The sequence below is a fragment of the Trichosurus vulpecula genome, chromosome 1 (genome assembly GCF_011100635.1).
Source record: "Trichosurus vulpecula isolate mTriVul1 chromosome 1, mTriVul1.pri, whole genome shotgun sequence".
Lineage (NCBI taxonomy): Eukaryota > Metazoa > Chordata > Mammalia > Diprotodontia > Phalangeridae > Trichosurus > Trichosurus vulpecula.
In genome coordinates this window covers 541682285-541703670 of record NC_050573.1, presented here as the reverse complement: position 1 = coordinate 541703670, position 21386 = coordinate 541682285, and the positions used below count along the sequence as shown (strand labels likewise).

At 39.2% G+C, this 21386-nt stretch overlaps 1 protein-coding gene across 1 annotated transcript; it reads right to left on the bottom strand.

Annotated features, from left to right (window-relative positions):
* Nucleotides 1-446: 446 nt before the first annotated feature.
* Nucleotides 447-20918, bottom strand: PDZD9 (PDZ domain containing 9). The gene is made up of 4 exons (XM_036741473.1): nt 20822-20918; nt 18603-18779; nt 4025-4220; nt 447-2270 (listed from the first exon to the last, which is right to left on the bottom strand). Exons 1-4 carry the CDS (start codon nt 20895-20897, stop codon nt 1868-1870), a joined length of 852 nt encoding a protein of 283 aa, XP_036597368.1. The 5' UTR covers nt 20898-20918; the 3' UTR covers nt 447-1867.
* Nucleotides 20919-21386: the final 468 nt, after the last annotated feature.

Below are 21386 nucleotides of genomic sequence, written 5' to 3'. Positions count from 1 at the left end.
TAAATTTTTCTTAGTCTATGAAGTGTTTATTGAATGCCTACTTCATTGTATGCTAAGGAGGGGTGGGGAGGGGTAGTTATTTTTTGCTTGAGTAAAAAAGCATAAGAAATTTGCACAAAGATCACTTAGATTTCAGACTACAAAAACTGAAAAGTAGATCAGTAGAACAGATTATTAGATAAGCAAAAAACAGGAGCCCCTTGTTCAGTGAACCCAAGAACATAAATTACTATTTAAAGGACTCCCTTAGTGACAAGGGCTGTCAAGAAAACTAGAAAGCGTTATGAAAGGAATTAGATTTAGTCCAACATGTCACACCCTCTCTTAATATAAAAGGTTTACACCATTAAAAAAAAGATAACTACTTCAAGTACCTTTTACAACTATGGGGTTGAGGAGAGGGCAGGGTATCTGAATTCAAACAAGGATAAAAGAAAGTAGGCAGATTTGACCACATAAGATTTTAAAGCTTTTGCATAAAATCAAGTCCAAAACACATACAGAAATTACACAGATGTATTACACCAAGAGCCATTCTCAACAAAATGGCCCATGCATATGAAGTTTTCCCCAAAAAGTGCAAACCCTAAACTATCATAAGACTCCAAATCGCTAAGTATAAGAAAAATACATATTAAAGAATTATTTCTCCTCATACCATACAGACTGGCAAAGGTAGAAAGAGTGAACATAAAATAGGTACAATCTGGTACACTTGGTCGAGCTGTGAAGTGGCTCAGGCATTGTGACTTTCAACTTGGAATTATGTAAGAAGTAACTAAACTCCCCATAGCCAAATATAATTGTGCAGTAAAAAATGACAAATGAGCAAATCGGAGAAACTAGAGTGTACATGAAAAAGCAGAAGCAAAAAAAATATGTAGTTAAACTTTTTAAGTTACTAAAACATCAATGAAACTTCTAGAAAAGAGATAATAAAACAAAATTTCCCTCATTCTCTACCACCATGGCAAGGAGATGGACTACTTGGCCCAGAATATCAAACATGTTGTCAGATATCACTTTGTTTTTTCTTTCTCAAAAGAAATAGGGATGGGGGAATAACTGACAGAAACAAAAAAATACATATTTTTGAAAAAATTATTAGGAATTTGGTAGGGCTAACTGGATAGTCAATTCAATATTTCAGAATTGTTAGAATGATCCATGATAAATAATTCATAGAGGTAGTGGTTATTTGAGTAAAATAAATGATTGGATTTCTCCATGGTAGGTATATTAAAGAAAGATTGCATAAAGTGGAAGTAAATCAAAGTCCTGTTTTCTAAACAATTTAGGTTATAACTCATTTTCAGCTTTCCTCTCACCAAGATCTCCTCTCTGAAGTAGTAATCTGTAAACCAATATAAATACAGTAGCAGATCACACAATCTAAGTTCCCTTTTAAAAGTAATGACTATTTCTAAGTAAATATTCATCCTAGAATTTATCTGCTTTGTATAGTGTGGGATAATTATATTCTGCATACACTGACCTAAGCCAAAGTCTATTCCTTTCACCTTAAATGGTAAAGATCAATGTCTTGACATCCTCATACTTCATTCTGGTACTAAAATCCCGCAGTATCATCATATTCATATACACTGATATTCTCCAGAAAGGGGTATCTATAATGTTCTGGATTGTGCTGCTCCTTTGGGAATGAAGTTGCAGAGCTAGTTATAATTACGTTTTGATATCACCTAAAAAAAGATCCATGAAGGCTTCTGGATTACAACTACTACACATTCAATTGGGAGTAATGCATCCCTTTGTAAAATAAATCTATATGTAATGATGTGCCAAAATTAAACATTTAGCACTTTAATGGCATGGAAAATTAAACATCTAATCCTGAATTAACTTCCTAGGCTGTAAAATGTTGGTCCTTTTCCTGTTGAGCATAGGCACAGTCTTCAAGCCAAAAAGCATCTGATGTAGAAGAGGAAGAAGAAGAAAGGTCACTGTCTTGTTTTACCATTGTCCAATATGGGGAAGGTGCTCTAAAGTCTTTCGGAACATCTATGTTCTGCTCATCGGAATCCTTATGAATCATAACGTCACATCCAATGTCTTCTCCTACAGTAAACATGTGATTCTTTTTTTTATATCCATGCCATTCCGTGGAGATTGATGATAGCTTCCTAGAAGAATGATGCCGAAATGACTGTGGAGACATATAGTACTTAAATCGTTCATCTAACTCTACATCATCATCCTCACTGCTAGAGAAAGATGTATCTTCCTCCTGCTCATATTTCTTTGATGTACTAAAATGGGAAAAACAAGTAATGAAATGAATCTTAAAATTTGCAGTATTTTTAGAATTATTAAATTAATTATCCTACAATCTGCATTAACCTCCCTTTAAAATTTTTAAGTAACCTTTAATATTTTCCATTACTAGATTTTACTTTAAAATACTTTGCACTATTTATAAAAACTGTTAAAATTAAACCCAGGTTTTTTCTATGAGTGAGAATAAGAACTAAAAGTCAATGCTTTATTGTTCTTACTGCATCCAGTTCAGTTCCTAGAGGACTGTGGAGTCCACAGCAGCTACTCCTGGCCTCCTTTGACTTCTATCTAGAGACTGAGTAAAGGTGAAATGATATCACAAAGCAAATATATCTACTGGGGGTTCAAATGAAGTGGTAGTAAGTACCTTCAAAACAGTCCAAGTTCTATTTGTAGTAATGATAGAAATTCATTGCTTCTTTTCATTATCTACTGGAATTAACATATTCAGTCTTGTGTTTCTATATATTGCTTTGTGGTTCTTTTACTACTTTCCATCCAAGGGTCTTCTTGCTGCTCACTTAATTACATCCTTTTTTTTTCCCTAAGGACCTCCAACAACTTTTCTGCAATTTGCCTTAAGGTTTTCCCTTAATTTGAAGAATAGTTTGTACCTCTCCTAACTCTCTCTCTCTCTCTCCCTCTTTCTCTCTCTCTCTCTCTCACACACACACACACACACACACACGTATGTGGCTCATTATCCACCCCTACCCACATGTAGTCCTGCTACCACCCAGATGGGTAAACATGTATTTGTGAAAAGTGAACTCCAGTGTCCTCTCTTTCCAAACTATAATACAATATACTGCCATACTGACATTTCATGAAGTTGCTATTATAATCACTAACTTACTAGTCAGTTACCAGGTAACTGCCAACTTGATTTGTTCATAAATATTTAATTAGATTATTCTGCATGATAAATTTATCAACTTTTAACAAAAAACATGCAAATGGAACAAAATTGTTCTTACCTTACTGTTTAAACTGTGAGTTTAGATCAATAACCCACCCCTATAGAAAATTCAAAAGACCTTAGAACCTACACATGTTCACAAGCTCATCCTATCCTCTGCAGTCCCAACATGTTCAGATGATTGCATTGGTTTAAATTAATGACCATAGGTCATTTCTCATTCTTAATAAAATGTGTACTTGTCAATAGCCTTATAGACAAGCAACAGCATTATGTGAGGAAAGCACACTGGCCTTGGAAATCAAGAGACTTGGGTTCATATCCCAGCTCCAAAACTAGCAGGGTGACTACAGGCTCTTAGCCTTCCTGACCTTCAGTTCCCTCTGTAAAAGGAAGGAGATATACTACTGTCAAATAAGACTGGTGTGAAGTGCCCCATAAGTCTTAAAGCACTATAAAGTGTGAGTTGTACATGACTGCTAGATTTAACAGCAACATAAAATAGGAATAATTAGGGAAAATTGGGAAGAAAGGTTTTTTGATTAGTGAAATTGGGGAAGTACTTGAATGAATCTGTTGTGAGGAAAAGGCATTTTCCTAACACATAATCCCACATACCAAAACAATAATTTTAGAAATGTGTCTTGAAACTTAGCAAATCCTAATTATTACCAATATCCTTTCTACCCATCTGATCTACTCTAGCTTTAAATATGGATTACATCTTATCTACATAAGTATCTTTCACTATATAATAAACTTATACCAAAACAGAAAAAGTTAAAAAAAAAAACACCAGCCACTTACTGAGCTATTACCACTGCAGGCTTAGTCTCAGGGATTAAGTCATCTATGTTTTGCCATTCTGGTGGTATGTCAATAAAATCTCGGTAAACTCTGATTTGGAGTATTGCACCTATGGGGATATGGTGCAAAATCTGTAAAAATTCTCGAAGTGTATATCCTAACACATTTGAATGGCCAACTGAAATCAGAACATCACCTGAAAAAAAAGTTGAAAAAAAATCAGCAATTTAGTTAACAGTTTAAGTCATTCCAAATCAATTTGGAACCTTACCGTTACTTCTAGTTATTGTTCTATCTCTTTCTTCCACTTCACAGCCAAACTCCTAGAAACATCTGTACTCTTACTGCCTCCACTTCTCATATCATTTCTCATGATATGGCTTGGCAATTTGGCTTCTGACTCTGTTACTCAACTGAAATTGCTTTCACATTTATCAATAATCTCTTTCAAATATGTTATTTATTCTGAACTTTAAACAAGTAAAATGGACATTTCCATATATACAGCAGGGCAGAAAAAGAGGATTGTATATGAAACCAAATCTCTTATGTACAGCTTTTCTTTTTAAATATATAATAAATTCAACATAACTTTCAAAGCTTTCCTGCTTATCTGTAATTCTTTCTGGTCTGTTCTATTCTGTGCATTTTTAAAATGTTTCAATAACCTTTTCTCTGTCTGTTTCTCTCTCTCTTGGGAAGGGGAGGCTGGGGGAGGGCACAACATGCCTAGGCCCTCTTTCCCTATCCCAGTCTACCCCCAGCTAGGGAAAAAATAAAAATAAAACCCTTAGAACAAATACGCAGTCAAGCAAAACAAATTCCCACCTACAATGGCCATATTGGGAAATTTATTTCTTACTCTGCTTGAGTTCATCACCTCTCTCAAGAATACTGATTCTAATTCAGTTTCAAAGTTGTTTCTCTTTACAGTGTTGTAGTCACTGTTTAGTGTCTATCAATTCGTTATAAGTCTTCCTAGATTTCTCTGAAAATGATCCTTTGTTCATGTCTTATGGCACAATATTATTTGAAGAATTAAGTGATGACTTTTTTTCTTAATCCTCATTCTTCTCGACCTCTCTGCAGCGTCTGACATTACTGACCATGCTCTCCTAGATTTTCTCCCCTCTCTGAATTTTCAAGACACTGCTTCTCCAGGTTCTCCTGTCTGTTCCTTTTTTAGTTTTCTTTGTAGGATCTTCACATCCCACCCTCTGTTTTTTTCTCTCCTTTCACTCCGGTCTCCACATAACTGCCAAAGTGATACTCCTAAAACACAAGTCTGACCATGTCACACTCTTTAAAAACTCCAGTGGCTCTATTGCCTCTAGGATCAAAGAAAAACCCTTCTGTTTGGCATTTAAAGAACACAACCTGTTTCCAACCTATCTTTCCAGGCTTATTATGTTACTCCCCTTCATGTGTTCTAAGGTCTAGTCAATCTGATTTTCTTAATAACATCCCATCTCCTATCTCCACAACACTGCTGAAGCTGCCTCCTCCAAGTGTGGGAAGCACTTCCTCTTCACTTCTGCTTCTTAGAATCCCTAGTTTCTTTTTTTGTTTTGTTTTTTTGGGAGGGGAACAGGGCAATTGGGGTTAAGTGACTTGCCCAAGGTCACACAGCTAGTACATGTGTCAAGTGTCTGAGGCCGCATTTGAACTCAGGTCCTCCTGACTCCAGGGCCGGTGCTCTACTCACTGCACCACCTAGCTGCCCCAAATCCCTAGTTTCTTTCAAAGCTCAGCTCTAGTGCCCCCTCCACCAGGAGGCATTTCCTGATCCCTCAGCTTCCGGTACTTCCCCAGCAAAATAATGTATACATTTTGTATATAATTATAAATGTGTACGTATTCTTTGCCCTGACAATGTAAGCTCCTTGAGGGACTTTGATTTTTGTCTTTGTATCTCTAATGCCTAGCAGATGCCCAGCAGAGCAGGTGCTTAACAAATGTACGTTGATTACTTGGTCTATGAAAAGCATTCATTACATAACGCCAAGACCAGTCTTAAGATTCAAAGTCATGAGTGTTATTAAATCTTTGGAAGTATGAGTAAAAGGATAATGTTTCCTAATAACAATGCTGGTGATATACTTGAAATGTTTCCTAGGTCAGAAATATAATAAAGGTAAATGCATTCTACTATTTTAATTGCTATTAAGAGCTCTTAGAATTATAGTTTCAAATTAAATATTTAGGCTATTAGGGATGGTCCATTTACATTAAATAATGAATAAATTGGTTAAATATGGTATATTTTACCTACCTGACAATCATACTGTCTCCTGATCATATCATTCTTGAATAGTCAGAAATAATCTTGTGGAATTTGTTCTGCTTGACTTTGTATATTTGTTACAATGGTTTTGTTTTTCTTTTTTTTCCCAATGGAGGGATGGAAAGAGCAAAAAATAGACTTTTGTTCATTGAAAATAAATTAAATTATGTTAAAAATTATAAGTAATCTTCTTTCTCTGAAATCCCATTGCTCCTTGTAACTATTAAGCCCCAAGAAAGGGAAAAGGGATTCTGGTATTATGGAAAAAGCACTAGATATAGAATCAAAACCTTATTTGGAGCCATGTTTTGTCTCTTACCTTGGGTGAAATCACTTAACCTCTCTGTGACTCAGTTTATTCCTTTTGTAAAATTACAAGGGCCTGGAACAGAATTACTTGGATGAGCTCTAAAGTCCCCCTCAAATCTATCTACAATGCTTTGTACATATATAATAAATTTTTGTTAAATGAATTAATGCTAATCATCTGTCCTTGTAAAATGTTAAACAATTCTCCACAAGGCAATGAAAGAACAAACAAGGTGATTTTTAATAGTAATAACTCACACTTATATAGTGCTTTACAGTTTATAGAGCACAATTTTTGCAATAACCCTAAGGTCAAAAATAGCATGAATCATGCAGAGAAAGAAAAAACACACATAACCTACTTCTGGAAAGAACAGATTCACCCTTGCTCCAAATGTGACTTTATAACTTACACTTAATGAAGTTAACCAATAACAGAGAATAAATCAGTAGGTCTAGAACATCTTAAATACCTTCCTTAGGGAGACAGCTGAAGACTAACATTACAAAGGGCAGATTTAAAATATAGTAAAGTAAGCCCTGGTAAGAATCACCTAAATTTATGTCAAGAGGTTGAATCCAAACTTGTTCTAAAAAGCTAATGGACAAACCAAGTAAAAATCTTCATAATCTATCCTCTATCAATCCCAGATGCTTCCAGTGCTCTAAGAAGTAAATGCTTAGAAAGATGGAGCTAAATATAAGCCCAAGACACATTCTCCAATACATAACGGGTAAAAAGATACAAGCAAAAAATTCTCAAAAGAACTTCAAACTCTAAATAATCATGAGAAAGGCTGTTCCAAACTATTAAAAGTAAAAGAAATGAAAATTAAAATAACTTTGAGGTTTCACATGCCACAACAAATTGACAAAGATGAGAAAAGATGGAAATAGTCTATGTTGAAGGGGCTGCATGAAAATGAGCACACTAATGTGCTGTTACAGCAGCTACAAATTGGAACAATTACTTTAGAAAGTAATTTGGGGCAGACTTTGACTTCCAGGAGTGGAACCAAGATGGCGGCTGGAAAGCAGGGACTTGTGTGAGCTCCCTACCACATCTCTCCAAAAACCTATAAAAAATGGCTCTGAACAAATTCTAGAACTGCAGAACCCACAAAATAGCAGAGGGAAGCAGGGATCCAGCCCGGGACAGCCTGGATGATCGCTGGATGAGGTCTATCGCACATGGAGTGGAGGGGAGGAGAGCTCAGCGTGAGAGGCAGCAGGACCAACCAGACCAGGAGCCAGGCAGGACAGGCCATAGCACCCTGAATCAGTGAGCTGTGGCAGCTACCAGACTTCTCAACCCACAAACACCAAAGACAACAGAGAAGGTTAGTGGGAAAAGCTGCGGGGGACAGGGTGATAGAGTTCACAGTTCAGCCACTGCCCCAGGGGCAGCGGGGGAGGTACAGCTACAGAACTACAGCTGCAGTTACTTCCGGCCCCAGGCCCACGTGGTGGGAGGAATTAAGTGGCGGATCAGAGCAGGAATGCAGAGCCTGCTGAAGATTCAAGTCAGGTCCAGGTTGGTGGTTCTTGAGGAAGGAGGAGTGCTGGTGTGGCAGAGCTGGCTGTAATAGCTCTGAAATCAACGGCGCATCCCCTCAAGCTTGGAACAAAGTACTCTTTGCTATACAAGCAGTCATACCCCGACGAAAAACTCAAGAGTCAAGTAAGTTGGCTGGGAACATGGCCAGGCAGCAAAAACACACCCAGATTCAGTCTCAGACTTTGCATTCTTTCTTTGCTGACAAAGAAGACCAAAACATATGGCCTGAAGAAGTCAACAAAGTCCAAGAGCCTACACCAAAAGCCTCCAAGAAAAACATGAACTGGTCCCAGGCCATGGAAGAGCTCAAAACGGATTTGGAAAAGCAAGTTAAGAGAAGTAGAGGAAAAATTGGGAAGAGAAATGAGAAGGATGCAAGAAAACCATGAAAAACAAGTCAATGACTTGCTAAAGGACACCCAAAAAAATACTGAAAAATATACTGAAGAAAACAACACCTTAAAAAATAGACTAACACAAACGGCAAAAGAGCTCCAAAAACCCAATGAGGAGAAGAATGCCTTGAAAGGCATAATTAGCCAAATGGAAAAGGAGGTCCAAAAGACCACTGAAGAAAATACTACCTTAACAATTAGACTGGAGCAAGTGGAAGCTAGTGACTTGATGAGAAATCAAGATATTATAAAACAGAACCAAAGGAATGAAAAAATGGAAGACAATGTGAACTATCTCATTGGAAAAACCACTGACCTAGAAAATAGATCCAGGAGAGATAATTTAAAAATGATTGGACTACCTGAAAGCCATGATCAAAAAAAGAGCCTAGATATCATCTTTCAAGAAATTATCAACGAGAATTCTACAGCCAGAGGGTAAAATAGAAATGGAAAGAATCCACCGATCACCTCCTCAAATAGATCCCCAAAAGAAAACTCCTAGGAACATTGTTGCCAAATTCCAGAGCTTCCAGGTCAAGGAGAAAATACAGCAAGCAGCCAGAAAGAAACAATTTGAGTATTGTGGAAAAACAATCAGGATAACACAGGATCTGGCAGCTTCCACATTAAGTGGCCAAAGGGCTTGGAATATGATATTCCGGAGGTCAATGGAGCTAGGATTAAAACCAAGAATCACTTACCCGGCAAAACTGAGTATCATGCTCCAAGGCAAAATATGGATTTTCAATAAAATAGAGGACTTTCAAGCTTTCTCAGTGAAAAGACCAGAGCTGAATAGAAAATTTGACTTTCAAACACAAGAATCAAGAGAAGCATGAAAAGGTAAACAAGAAAGAGAAATCATAAGGGATTTACTAAAGTTGAACTGTTTTGTTTACATTCCTACACAGAAAGATGATGTGTATGATTCATGAGACCTCAATATCATAGCAGCTGAAAGGAATATGCATATATATATGTGTATACATATATATATATACATATGTGTGTATCTATGTATGTATATATGTAGGTATATATATTTATACACACACACACATATACACAAAGGGCACAGGGTGAGTTGAATATGAAGGGATGATATCTAAAAAAATAAAATCAATTTAAGGGATAAGAGAGGAATATATTGAGAGAGGGAGAAAGGGAGAGATAGAATGGGGTAAATTATCTCGCATAAAAGTGGCAAGAAAAAGTGGTTCTCTAGGAAGGGAGGAGTGGGCAGGTGAGGGGGAATGAGTAAATCTTGCTCTCATCGGATCTGACCTGAGGAGGGAATACCATATACACTCAATTGGGTATCTTACCCCACAAGAAAGAAGAAGGAAGAAGATAAAAAAGGGGGGATGATAGAAGGGAGGGCAGATGGGGGAGGAGGTAATCAAAAACAAACACTTTCGAAAAGGAACAGGGTCAAGGGAGAAAATTCAATAAAGGGGGATAGGTTAGGAAGGAGCAAAACAGAGTTAATCTTTCACAACATGAGTATTGTGGAAGGGTTTTACATGATACACATGTGGCCTATGTTGAATTGCTTGCCTCCTTAGGGAGGGTGGATGAGGAGAGAAGAAGGGAGAGAATTTGAAACTCAAAGTTTTAAAAACAGATGTTCAAAAACAACAACAACAAAAAAAGTTTTTTCATGCAACTAGGAAATAAGATACACAGGAAATGGGGCATAGAAATTTATCTTGCCCTATAAGAGAAGAAGGGAAAGGGGGATGGGAGGGGAGTGGGGTGACAGATGGGAGAGCTGACTGGGGAATGGGGCAACCAGAATATACGCCATCTTGGAGTGGGGGGAGGGTAGAAATGGGGAAAAAATTTATAATTCAAACTTTTGTGAAAATCAATGCTGAAAACTAAATATATTAAATAATTTTTTAAAAAAAGAAAGTAATTTGGAATTATACTAAAAAACATTTATTAAAATTACCATAACTTGTGACCCAGAAACATTTCGTTGAAGTATATATACCTCAAGGAAGTCAAAGACAGGAAGAAAGGTTCCGCATATATGAAAATATTCATAGCAATACTTTTAGTGGATATAAAGAACTCAAAACAAATCAAGTGCCTGTCAACTAGGAAAGGCTTAACAAACTGTGGTTACGTGAATGTAAAGAAGTATTACTATGCCACAAGAAACAACAAATGTGAGGATTTCAGAGAAACTAATGATCTGATAGAGAATAAAGTAAACAGAACTAGGAAAGTTATACATAGTGCAATATACTACTGAAGTGTAGCAAGTGCAGCCCTTTAACTGAATCCAAACTTCACAGAATAAATCTCCGTAATAAAAGGATTTGTTCTGTAAAGCTTGGACTCAGTCAAAAGGCTTCACCCAAGGACCTAGAAAGCCCCATGTGGCCTCAAGGCCACAGGTTCCCCACCCCTGGACTATAGGAAATATTTTTTAAATCATCCTTATATTAAGCCATACCACTACTAAAGGGCGCAGATTTTATTTTTACTCTGTACAGTATGACAGGATTGCATCTTTCAATGATGCCAAATTCTTTCCTGAAAGAATATCCCATCCTTTTTTTCTAAGTGCTAGTGATACTACATGGCTGCAAAACATTTGAAACCACAACATCAGAGAAATCAAAATTGTAGGTCACTTAAAAGCAATGAAGAGATCCATGATGGACATAATGAGCAGCGATATATAACAAACAAGGAAATGTATACAAAAAAGATTATCATCCAAGAGATGTATGACTGATCATTTAATGAGAGTCAAGGGTAACATACAGAATAAGTGAATACTGTTTTGGCACCTATATAATGTGAAAAGATCCAAAGGGAAGTCCCCAACACATTAGGAATACCTCCTCTGGAGTATTTATATGAGGAAATGGAGTGCTCACACACAGAAGAGATAACAGATCCACCAAACAATTAAAGTACAGACCTATCATTTCAAAAGAGCAGCAGCTGGCAAGGAACCTATACTCTCCAAGGCTTTTTAACTGATTAAAATCTCTTTTAGAGTTTAGTATTAAGGCTCAACAGTACTTAAGTTCTAAAGACAAGCAATAATTAACAGGAATTTCTTGCAGTAAATTAAATCCTGATTAACAGTAATTAATCAAAACCAATGACCATAAACCATAATTGTAAAAAATTAAATGCTCAGAAATCAGAACCAGGTTTCTGGTGCTAAAAAATAATAGATTTTGAGGGCTTTGGACCAAAAGCTAGGCATATCATCTAGAAACTCAACATTTTCTGAGAACTAAAAAATGTGCCAGGTGCTGAGATCTTAGAATTATTTATTGGCACTGAAAATTAAAAGGATAAAGTACAGGTACAATTCAAAACCGACTGGCTGAGAATAATGCAACTGGCTTACCATAAAGAGTAACTTTAAATTCTATGAAACCACTGACTGGGTACCCCTGAAACTGTACTGATGCTATCGATTGCTGTCAATTTCCATTTTACATTAACAACTATACGGTCCTACGCCATCCCATTTGTATACTCAATGTTAACATCAAGATGTTCAAACTGATTCAGGAGAACAAGAGGACTGCAGACTATCCTAGATGATCAGTTTGATCCAGCTCTCTAGTTTATTTTATTAATTATAGTCCAAAGCTTGGTTCCCTTTTCCTTTAATAAATCCATTTGGAGATTATCTTAATAAAGTAAGTTGGGTTTATTTACACAATTATCAATTCTGTATTTTTTAAAAATTCATTCAATGTTTAGGATGCTATATTTTTATGGAAAAAAACTTGCCTACAATAATATATATGTCTAGGGAAATATATTACAAGTGAACTAAGTAATAGGAGTTTTTTACCTCATTCATCAGGACCACTCAGTATTTTATCTGTTTCTAATCCTTTCACTGTTCTTAAGTCACCACTTTCAGCATGCCACTATTCTGCTAAAGAATCTGACACTGTTCCCCACTGCTTAGAAGACAAACTCTTAGCTCAAGGAAGGCCTTTCATAATCTAATTCTAACCTCTCCCTTTGTAAGCTATGAATAGTCTATTCTCATCAAGTCAGTCACCATCCAAACAGGGGCTATTTTTTTGTGTGTTTCATGGATCCCTTGGACAATCTAGTAAAGCCTATGGACCCCTTCTCGGAAGAATGTTCTTAAATGCATAAAAATACAAAGAATTACAAAGGAAACCAAAAAATGTTGAAATAGTTTTCAAAAAAAAATTTTTTTTTTAAATCACACACCCCAAGTCAAGAACCTCTGCTTAGCCTCTTTGTTCATATCCTTCCTTCCTCCTGGAATGCTCTTCCCCTTCTCTTCCCATCCAAAGCAGCCTTCAAAATTTGGCTCAAGAAGAAATTCTAAGAGGGAGCCAAGATGGCAGCTGGTAAGCAGGGAATAGCGTGAGCTCTGTACCGAGTCCCTCCAAAAACCTATAAAAAAAATGGCTCTGAACCAATTCAAGAACGGCAGAACCCACAAAACAGCAGAGGGAAGCAGGGCTCCAGCCCAGGACAGCCTGGATAGTCTCTGGGTGAGGTCTATCCCACACGGAGCTGGGAGCTGGGAGCCGAGTGGAGCAGAGCCCAGCCTGAGCGGCGTGGACCAACAAGACCAGCAACCGAGCAGAGCATGCCCTAGCGGCAGTTACGAGACTTCTCAACCCACAAACACCAAAGACTGCAGATAAGGTTAGTGGGAAAAGCTGTGGGAGTGGAAGGAGTTCGCGGTTCGGCTTCCAGCCCCGGGGGCAGCGGAGGTGGGGCAGCTACAGCTGTTGCTGCTTCCGGCTCCAGGCCCACCTGGTGGGAGGAATTAAGTGGCTGATCAGAGCAGGAGTGCACAGCCTGCTGAAGATCTAAGCCCAGTTCGGGTTGGGGGTTCTTGGGGAAGGAGCAGTGCTGGTGTGACAGAGCTGGCACCTCCTCCCCAAACGTGGAACATAGAACTCTGTAGTCTACAAGCAGTCATACCCCACTGAAAAACTCAAAGGTCAAGTTAGTTGGCTGGGAATATGGCCAGGCAGCGACAACGCACCCAGATTCAGTCTCAGACTTTGCATTCTTTCTTTGCTGACAAAGAAGACCAAAACATACAGACAGAAGAAATTAATAAAGTCAAAGAGCCTACAACAGAAACCTCCAAGAAAAACATGAACTGGTCCCAGGCCATGGAAGAGCTCAAAAAGGATTTGGAAAAGCAAGTTAGAGAAGTAGAGGAAAAATTGGGAAGAGAAATGAAAAGGATGCGAGAAAACCATGAAAAACAAGTCAATGACTTGCTAAAGGAGACCCAAAAAAATACTGAAAAATACACTGAAGAAAACAACACCTTAAAAAACAGACTAACTCAAATGGCAAAAGAGCTCCAAAAAGCCAATGAGGAGAAGAATGCCTTGAAAGGCAGAATTAGCCAAATGGAAAAGGAGGTCCAAAAGACCACTGAAGAAAATACTACTTTAAAAATTAGACTGGAGCAAGTGGAAGCTAGTGACTTGATGAGAAATCAAGATATTATAAAACAGAACCAAAGGAATGAAAAAATGGAAGACAATGTCAAATATCTCATTGGAAAAACCACTGACCTGGAAAATAGATCCAGGAGAGATAATTTAAAAATTATTGGACTACCTGAAAGCCATGATCAAAAAAAGAGCCTAGATATCATCTTTCAAGAAATTATCAAGGAGAACTGCCCTGATATTCTAGAGCCACAGGGCAAAATAGAAATTGAAAGAATCCACCGATCACCTCCTCAAATGGATCCCAAAAACAAATATCCCAGGAATATTGTCGCCAAATTCCAGAGCTCCCAGATCAAGGAGAAAATACTGCAAGCAGCCAGAAAGAAACAATTTGAGTATTGTGGAAACAATCGGAATAACCAAAGATCTGGCAGCCTCTACATTAAGAGATCGAAGGGCTTGGAATACGATATTCCGGAGGTCAATGGAGCTAGGATTAAAACCAAGAATCACCTACCCAGCAAAACTGAGTATCATGCTCCAAGGCAAAATATGGATTTTCAATAAAATAGAGGACTTTCAAGCTTTCTCAGTGAAAAGACCAGAACTGAATAGAAAATTTGACTTTCAAACACAAGCATCAAGAGAAGCATGAAAAGGTAATCAAGAAAAAGAACAAGAAAAAGAAATTGCAAGGGACTTATTAAAGTTGAACTGTTTTGTTGACATTCCTACATGGAAAGATGACGAGTATGATTCATGAGACCTCAGTATTAGGGTAGCTGAAGGGAATATGCATACATATATGTTTATGTATATATATGGGTGAATGTGTAGGTATGTATATATCTATGTGTGTATATATGTATATGTATGTATATATATATATGTGTGTGTGTGTGTGTATGTATATATATAGAGAGAGAGAGACAGGGCGGGGGGGGAGAGAGGGGGAGGGAGGGAGAGAGGGAGAGAGGGAGAGAGGGAGAGAGGGAGAGAGGGAGAGAGGGGGAGAGAGAGAGAGAGAGAGAGGATACAGGGTGAGGTGAAGATGAAGGGATGATATCTAAAAGAAATAAAATCAAATTAAGGGATTAGAGAGGAACATACTGAGAGAGGGAGATAAGGAGAGATAGAATGGGGTGGATTATCTCGCATAAAGGAGGCAAGAGCAAGCAGTTCTGTGGGAGAAGGGGAGAGGGCGGATGAGGGGGGGAATGAGTGAACATTGCTCTCATCAGATTTGGCCTAAGGAGAGAATACCATACATACCCAATTGGGAATCTTACCCCACAGGAAAGAAACGGGAAGAAGATAAAAATAAATGGGGGGGATGATGGAGGGGAGGGCTGATGGGGGTGGAGGTAGTCAAAAACAAATACTTTTGAAAGGGGACAGGGTCAAGGGAGAAAATTCAATAAAGGGGGATGGGTTGGGAAGGAGCAAAATATAGTTAGTCTTTCACAACATGAGTATTACGGAAGGGTTATACATAATGATACACATGTGGCCTATGTTGAATTGCTTGACTTCTTAGGGAGGGTGGGTGGGAAGGGAAGAGGGGAGAGAATTTGGAACTCAAAGTTTTAAAAACAGATGTTCAAAAACAAACAAACAAAAAATTTGGCTCAAGCTCTACCTCCTTGGATAAACCCTTTCCCTAAAACTCCAGCTACCCGATCTCCCCTCTTCCAGGTTCCAGACTCAGGTTTCCTTCTATCCAGCCTCCAGCCCCTGCCTCTAACCCCTCTAGGTCTGGGCACAGGTTTTTTGCCATCTGAGAGCTCTCCAATCCATCCTCCAAATAGTCGCAAAATGATTATCCTAACGCACAGGTCTGACCATGTTACTCTCCTACTCAAAAAGTCCAAGTGGATTTCTATTCCCTCTAGTATCACATAACAAACTCCTCTTTGGGACACGCGTTGCTGAGAGAAATGATTATTTCTCTCATATTAAATAGTCAATTATGGTGGAGAGCTAGGGTTTTTTTTTTCCTTTTTCCAATTCCTTCATTCAAAGTCTTAGTCTTTCAAAGAAATTGTTTGACCTAGCCCAAAATTTTACCACACTCAGGCTATCTTATCTAGATGGAATTGTTGCTCTGCCCAACTAGAAAAACCTTACAAAGAAAATCTAATCCTGGTGAAATCCTGCCAAATTGTGTTCTGGTCAGACAGATTTGAGTGAAAAGTCAAGTCCCCCAATCCCTCATTAGAATAGGTCTACCTCTCATCATAATATTCATTCTTCTCATTAATTGTTAACAAATCAGAGTTGATTGCCATCTGTCAGAAACACCCACTCTTCCAAGGGCATCATAAGCATCAAAAAGCCACCATGGTGCATCTTTGGAATTTGAAAGTGCCACTGACCCCTTTTGTTAATTATCCTCTAGCAATAATTAATAAAATAATCAATTACCCAGAAACTATGTCTCTCAAACTTTTTTATATGTCACATTGCTAAGACTTGTTGATTCTACATCTACATCTCTTAAATCCATTCTCTCTTTTCAAACCACAACCACCCCAGTTCAGGTCCTCTCTACTAGCCGAGTGCAACAGACTCCTAACTTATGTCCCCAAATCCAGCCTCTCTCTTCTTCAACATCTTTCCCACACAGTTGCTAGGTTGATACTCCTAAAGCAGAGATCCAGCCATGTCATTTTCCTCAAGCTTCTTGAGTCCCTAATGACTCTAGAATACAAACTCCTGTTTGGCATTTAAAGTCTTTCATGATCTGGTTCCAGCCGATTTTTCCAAACTAACTATATATCTTACATAAATATGCCAGCTAACTGCTGCCTGTAAATAACATTTCATGTTTTGTCTCCGTGCCTTTGCACAAGCTGTAATTCATGACAAATGTTCTTCCTAATCTCAACTTCTTGGAAATCCCTCACTTCAAGGCCCAACTTGGGTGCTATTTCCAATAAAAGGCCTTTCCTGATTTCATCCAGTTGCTAGTGTTTCCCTGTCCCCCCAAATATGTTTATCTTGTATATATATCGTATTTACTTATCTGTGTACAAGCTATATCCCCCAGCGGAACGTAAGTGTGGTCCTCAAGGGCAGAGGCTGTCTCATTGTTGTCTTTGTGCTCTCCAGCACCTAGCTTGTTGATTCTCTATGCAGATGATTCCCATATCTAATCTCTTTCCTAATCTCTAATCCCTTCTCACCAACAGCCTTCTGGAAATATCAAAGGGGATGTCACGCAGGCATCTCAAACTTAACAGAAAAACTTCTCTTTCCCCCAAACCCATCCCTTTTCTCAACTTCACTTTTGTTGAGGGCAGTACCACCCTTCCAAGTCACCCAGATTCAAAACCTAGGTGTCACCCTCAACTTCTCACTGTCTCTCCCTGCGGATGGAATCTATTGCCAAATCTTGGTGTTTCCTTCACAACATCACACATATGTATTCCCTTCTTACCACATGTAATCACCATCCTAGTTCAGACTCTTGTCACTTCTCAACGTGAACTACTGCAATAGCTTTCTAATTGATCTCCTTGACTCATGTCTCCCCATTTCGATCCAACCTTCACTTAAAGTGAAAGATGCCTAAGTGATTTTCTAAAGCATAGATTTGACCATGACATGACACCCCCCCTCCCCCACCAAACTCCTTATTACCATTAGGATCAAATATAAATTCCCCTGTTTGGCATTTAAAGCCCATAATACATATCATACCCTTTCCTACCGTTCAGTCCCCTGCATACATTCTATGACACCCCTCCAAGAGCCAGGGCCCCACTCTGCACTGCAATGCTCTACCCTTTCCCTTCTGCCTCTTTAAGCTATCCTTCCTTCTTTCAAGCCTCAGCTCAACTCTTCTACTGGAGCTTTTCTCATCCCCAGCTGCTACCACTTTCCCCTCTGAAACTACTTCCCATCTACTACGTACATACTTAGTTATTTACATGTTGTCTCCTTACTCCGTATCCCTGGTGCAACAAGATTCAACAAGCTAGGTGCTGGAGAGCACAAAGACAACAGTGAGACAGCTTCTGCCCAAGATAAACATTATTGGGGGGACAGGGAAACACCTGCCATACAGTGAGCACTCAATAAATACCTTTGGATTGAATGAACGATCACTCATACCTATAGTCAATGCCATATACTATGCTACTTGATTATCTGCAATTTAACATTTGATAATTTACTGGTTTGTATTATTTCTAATTACTACAACTATATAAATGTTGTCCCCTCAGTAAGATTTTCATTTCTTTAAAGGCAGAGGCAGTCTTACATTTCATACCTAGCTTCCACAATAGGCACTCAATAAATACTTGCTGGATTTAATTCAAAATATTTCTTTCCTCTTCTAAAGAGAAAACCTTTACCCACAAAGAAAACCAATCAGACCAATCAGGACAAAGAGCATTTGGCCAACTGGTAGAGTCTCACTTATCAAGATGGACATAACACACTACAGCTAGCATCTGGAATGGAATAAATATATATTCTAGGTGGATTAAAGAAGTTAATCTATAAATTAATCTGCATAATCTATATAAATTAATCTATGTTAATCTCTAAAACCTAGGTATCCAATTATCACCTGGCTTTAGTCTTCCATCTTTGGCAGCTGTTCCTTTCTCCACAAGGTTGGATATCTGGAGATAGGGCCCATGTTGGAAGATAATTAGTCCTAGTCCTTGGGTTGTCATTTTAAGAGAAGTCTTCACTGTTGTGCTCAAGGGGTGTTGTGAAGGGTCCATTAAATGTGGAAACACCTCTTTAAATAGAAAGAAAGATAGTAACGTCTATCTAATATCTATTTTCCATGGAGATAAATTTCATAATAGACATCTTGAGGATTAAAGAATTATTTTTAAAAAGTTCAATCCATTAAGTACTTTCCCAGGGAAATGCTTTTGACAGTAATTGTTTCAGGTCATGGATAATTCTCTTTCCAATATTTCACAAATTATCTTTTAAAGAAAAATGATACGAATTGCTACTTTTACAGCTCTCTCTGATTCCATATAATTTCCTATTTTGAAAGTCAATAATTAAGGACTTTTTAGACTACTAAATATTGCACTTTCTTCAGCTTCCACCTACCTAAAGTGCCACTTAGTGCTATGAAACGCTCAAATATGATTTGGTAACCTCTTCCTTAAAGGTGGAGAAAGAGTTGGTCCATGGTTAAAAATTTATTCCCTTTCATCTAATTTTACTTCACCATCAAAGCTTTGGAAGGGACTCAGTCTGTGGAAATAAATACTTAGCCTAACCGACAATTCACTATGACTTAACTACTCTGTTTCCCAGAAATCTCTTTGAAAACAATGGTCACCAAAGAGGGCAAAAGACAGGAAGGTTGGTACAAGTTTTTCCATAATGCTCAAGAAATTCAGAACTGTGAAAATCCGCTATTTTAAATTTTACCACAATTTAGTGGCCTTCTGCAGAAGTGAAATAAAAAAATATTAATATTAATACATCTTAAATTATATATTGCTCTAGACCAGGGCTGTCCTGCCACACGCACCTCAGAGTGCAATTTTATGTGGCCCACCTGTGGGTTTTAATTTTCACGAGCAAAAAAAATAATTTGCATGGAATGCATATTACATTTTTTAATTCCATTGCTAATAAATAATCTCGATGTTAACTTTCTTTGCTGTTTTTAAGCAGCATTAGGGATGGAACACATAGCAATTGATCTGTGGGGTGCATTCTGTCTGCACGATGCAGACTAGTCAGTAAGCACCTACCTTTATACTGTTGTGTTGTCAATTTGTTACTTTGTGTTTGCTTTCTTGCTTTGTGCCTTCGCCTATCCTATTGATGATGGGTATTTCCCCACTTTCTATTAGTGTACTGTATTTTTTATTCTGGCTGCGGCCCTCGAATAATTATTTTATTTTAATGCGGCCCTAAGACAACCTAAGGTTGAACATCCCTGCTCTAGACTCTGGAGAGATCATGTGGCATAGATTAAAAAACATTGGACTTGGTGTCAAAAAAACAGCATTTTAACCTTAGCTGTGTGACGCTGGCCTGGACAAAGACCCTCTCCAAACCTCAGTTTCCTCATCTGTAAAACGCAGTAAGAATAGCACCTATTTAACAATGTTGTCATATTAAATTAAATAATATCGTTAAACCTATAAATAGCCAGCTATTATAAGTTTCTCCCAGAATTGCTGACCAAAAGAGCTGAGAGGGCAGGTGCTTCTTTTCCAAGGCCAATGTATTACTCCTCTACTTTACAGAAACTGGGACATGGAAGGTACCACAGAGATCTTAAATGTACCCACTTCTAGTCAGGTCCCCTTTAATGCGAATGCCTTCCCTAGGAGACCACCTCCAATTTACCCACTATAGATTTTGTATGCAGTTGTTTGCATGTTGTGGGCGCCTTCTTTGTAGCCCTGCTCTTGGTACAGCGCCGGCCACACAGTAACTGCCTCACGAGCTTTGTGGAAACAGCCTTCTCGGTTTTTACGGAAGGAGCCAAGGCCACAAGGCTGGTTAATAGCAGAGGGCTCACGTCCCCGGAAAGTGAAGACACTGCGCAAGGTCACCTTGGCGGTCAGTCAGTGCCCTGGGGGCAGAAGCCGCGTCCTATCGGTATTTGCATCCCTTCGTCTCCAGGCAGGACTAACGTGCCGGTCCTCGCCCCCAATTCCGAGGCAGCCCAGCGAGCCGGGAGGCAGGAGCACCGGGCTTCAAACACAGCCACCCGACCCGGGGGCTTCAGCTTCCTTATCCATAACATGTGGCGGGTGACCTCGAGGGCTGCCGGCGGGGGTTCTACGCTCCTGTCACCTGCCTTACCATCGAAAGGAAAGTTGTCTTTCTCCAAGGCTCTGCGCCGGGGGTCAGCCCAGGGGACCGGGTCCATGGGGAGGAGGAGGGGGCGGGCCGCGGGGGAAGGTTGGGGCGAGATGGCTTACGAGCGCCACCCCCGAGACTGCGGCAGCTCTCTTCTGGGGGAACCCACAGCCAACCTCTACCCCAAATCTCCCACCCCGCCCCCACCTCCACCGAGGAGGCAAAGCGTAGCCTCCAACTCCCCGCAACAGCTTCGAACGCCACGGGGTTCAGCCAGAGGCGACAGCTACGGGGGCATGCGCCGTGAGCGCGGGGCTAAGGCGAAGCACAGGCGCCAGGATCCAGCCTTGCGCGCCCAGTCAACGCCGCCAGGGGGTGCTGCTCAGCCGCACTGGCGTTCTCTGAATGCTGGCGAGGGGAGGGGAGGGGAGGGGTGGGGAGAGAAGGGGCGGGGAGCTCACTCTGGCAGGCCCTGGAGGAGTGGGAAGGAAGCTTGGGAAGGAAGTGCAACAGAAGGATGTTAAGGGGATAAGAGGAGAAAGGGAGCTAGGTAAGACGC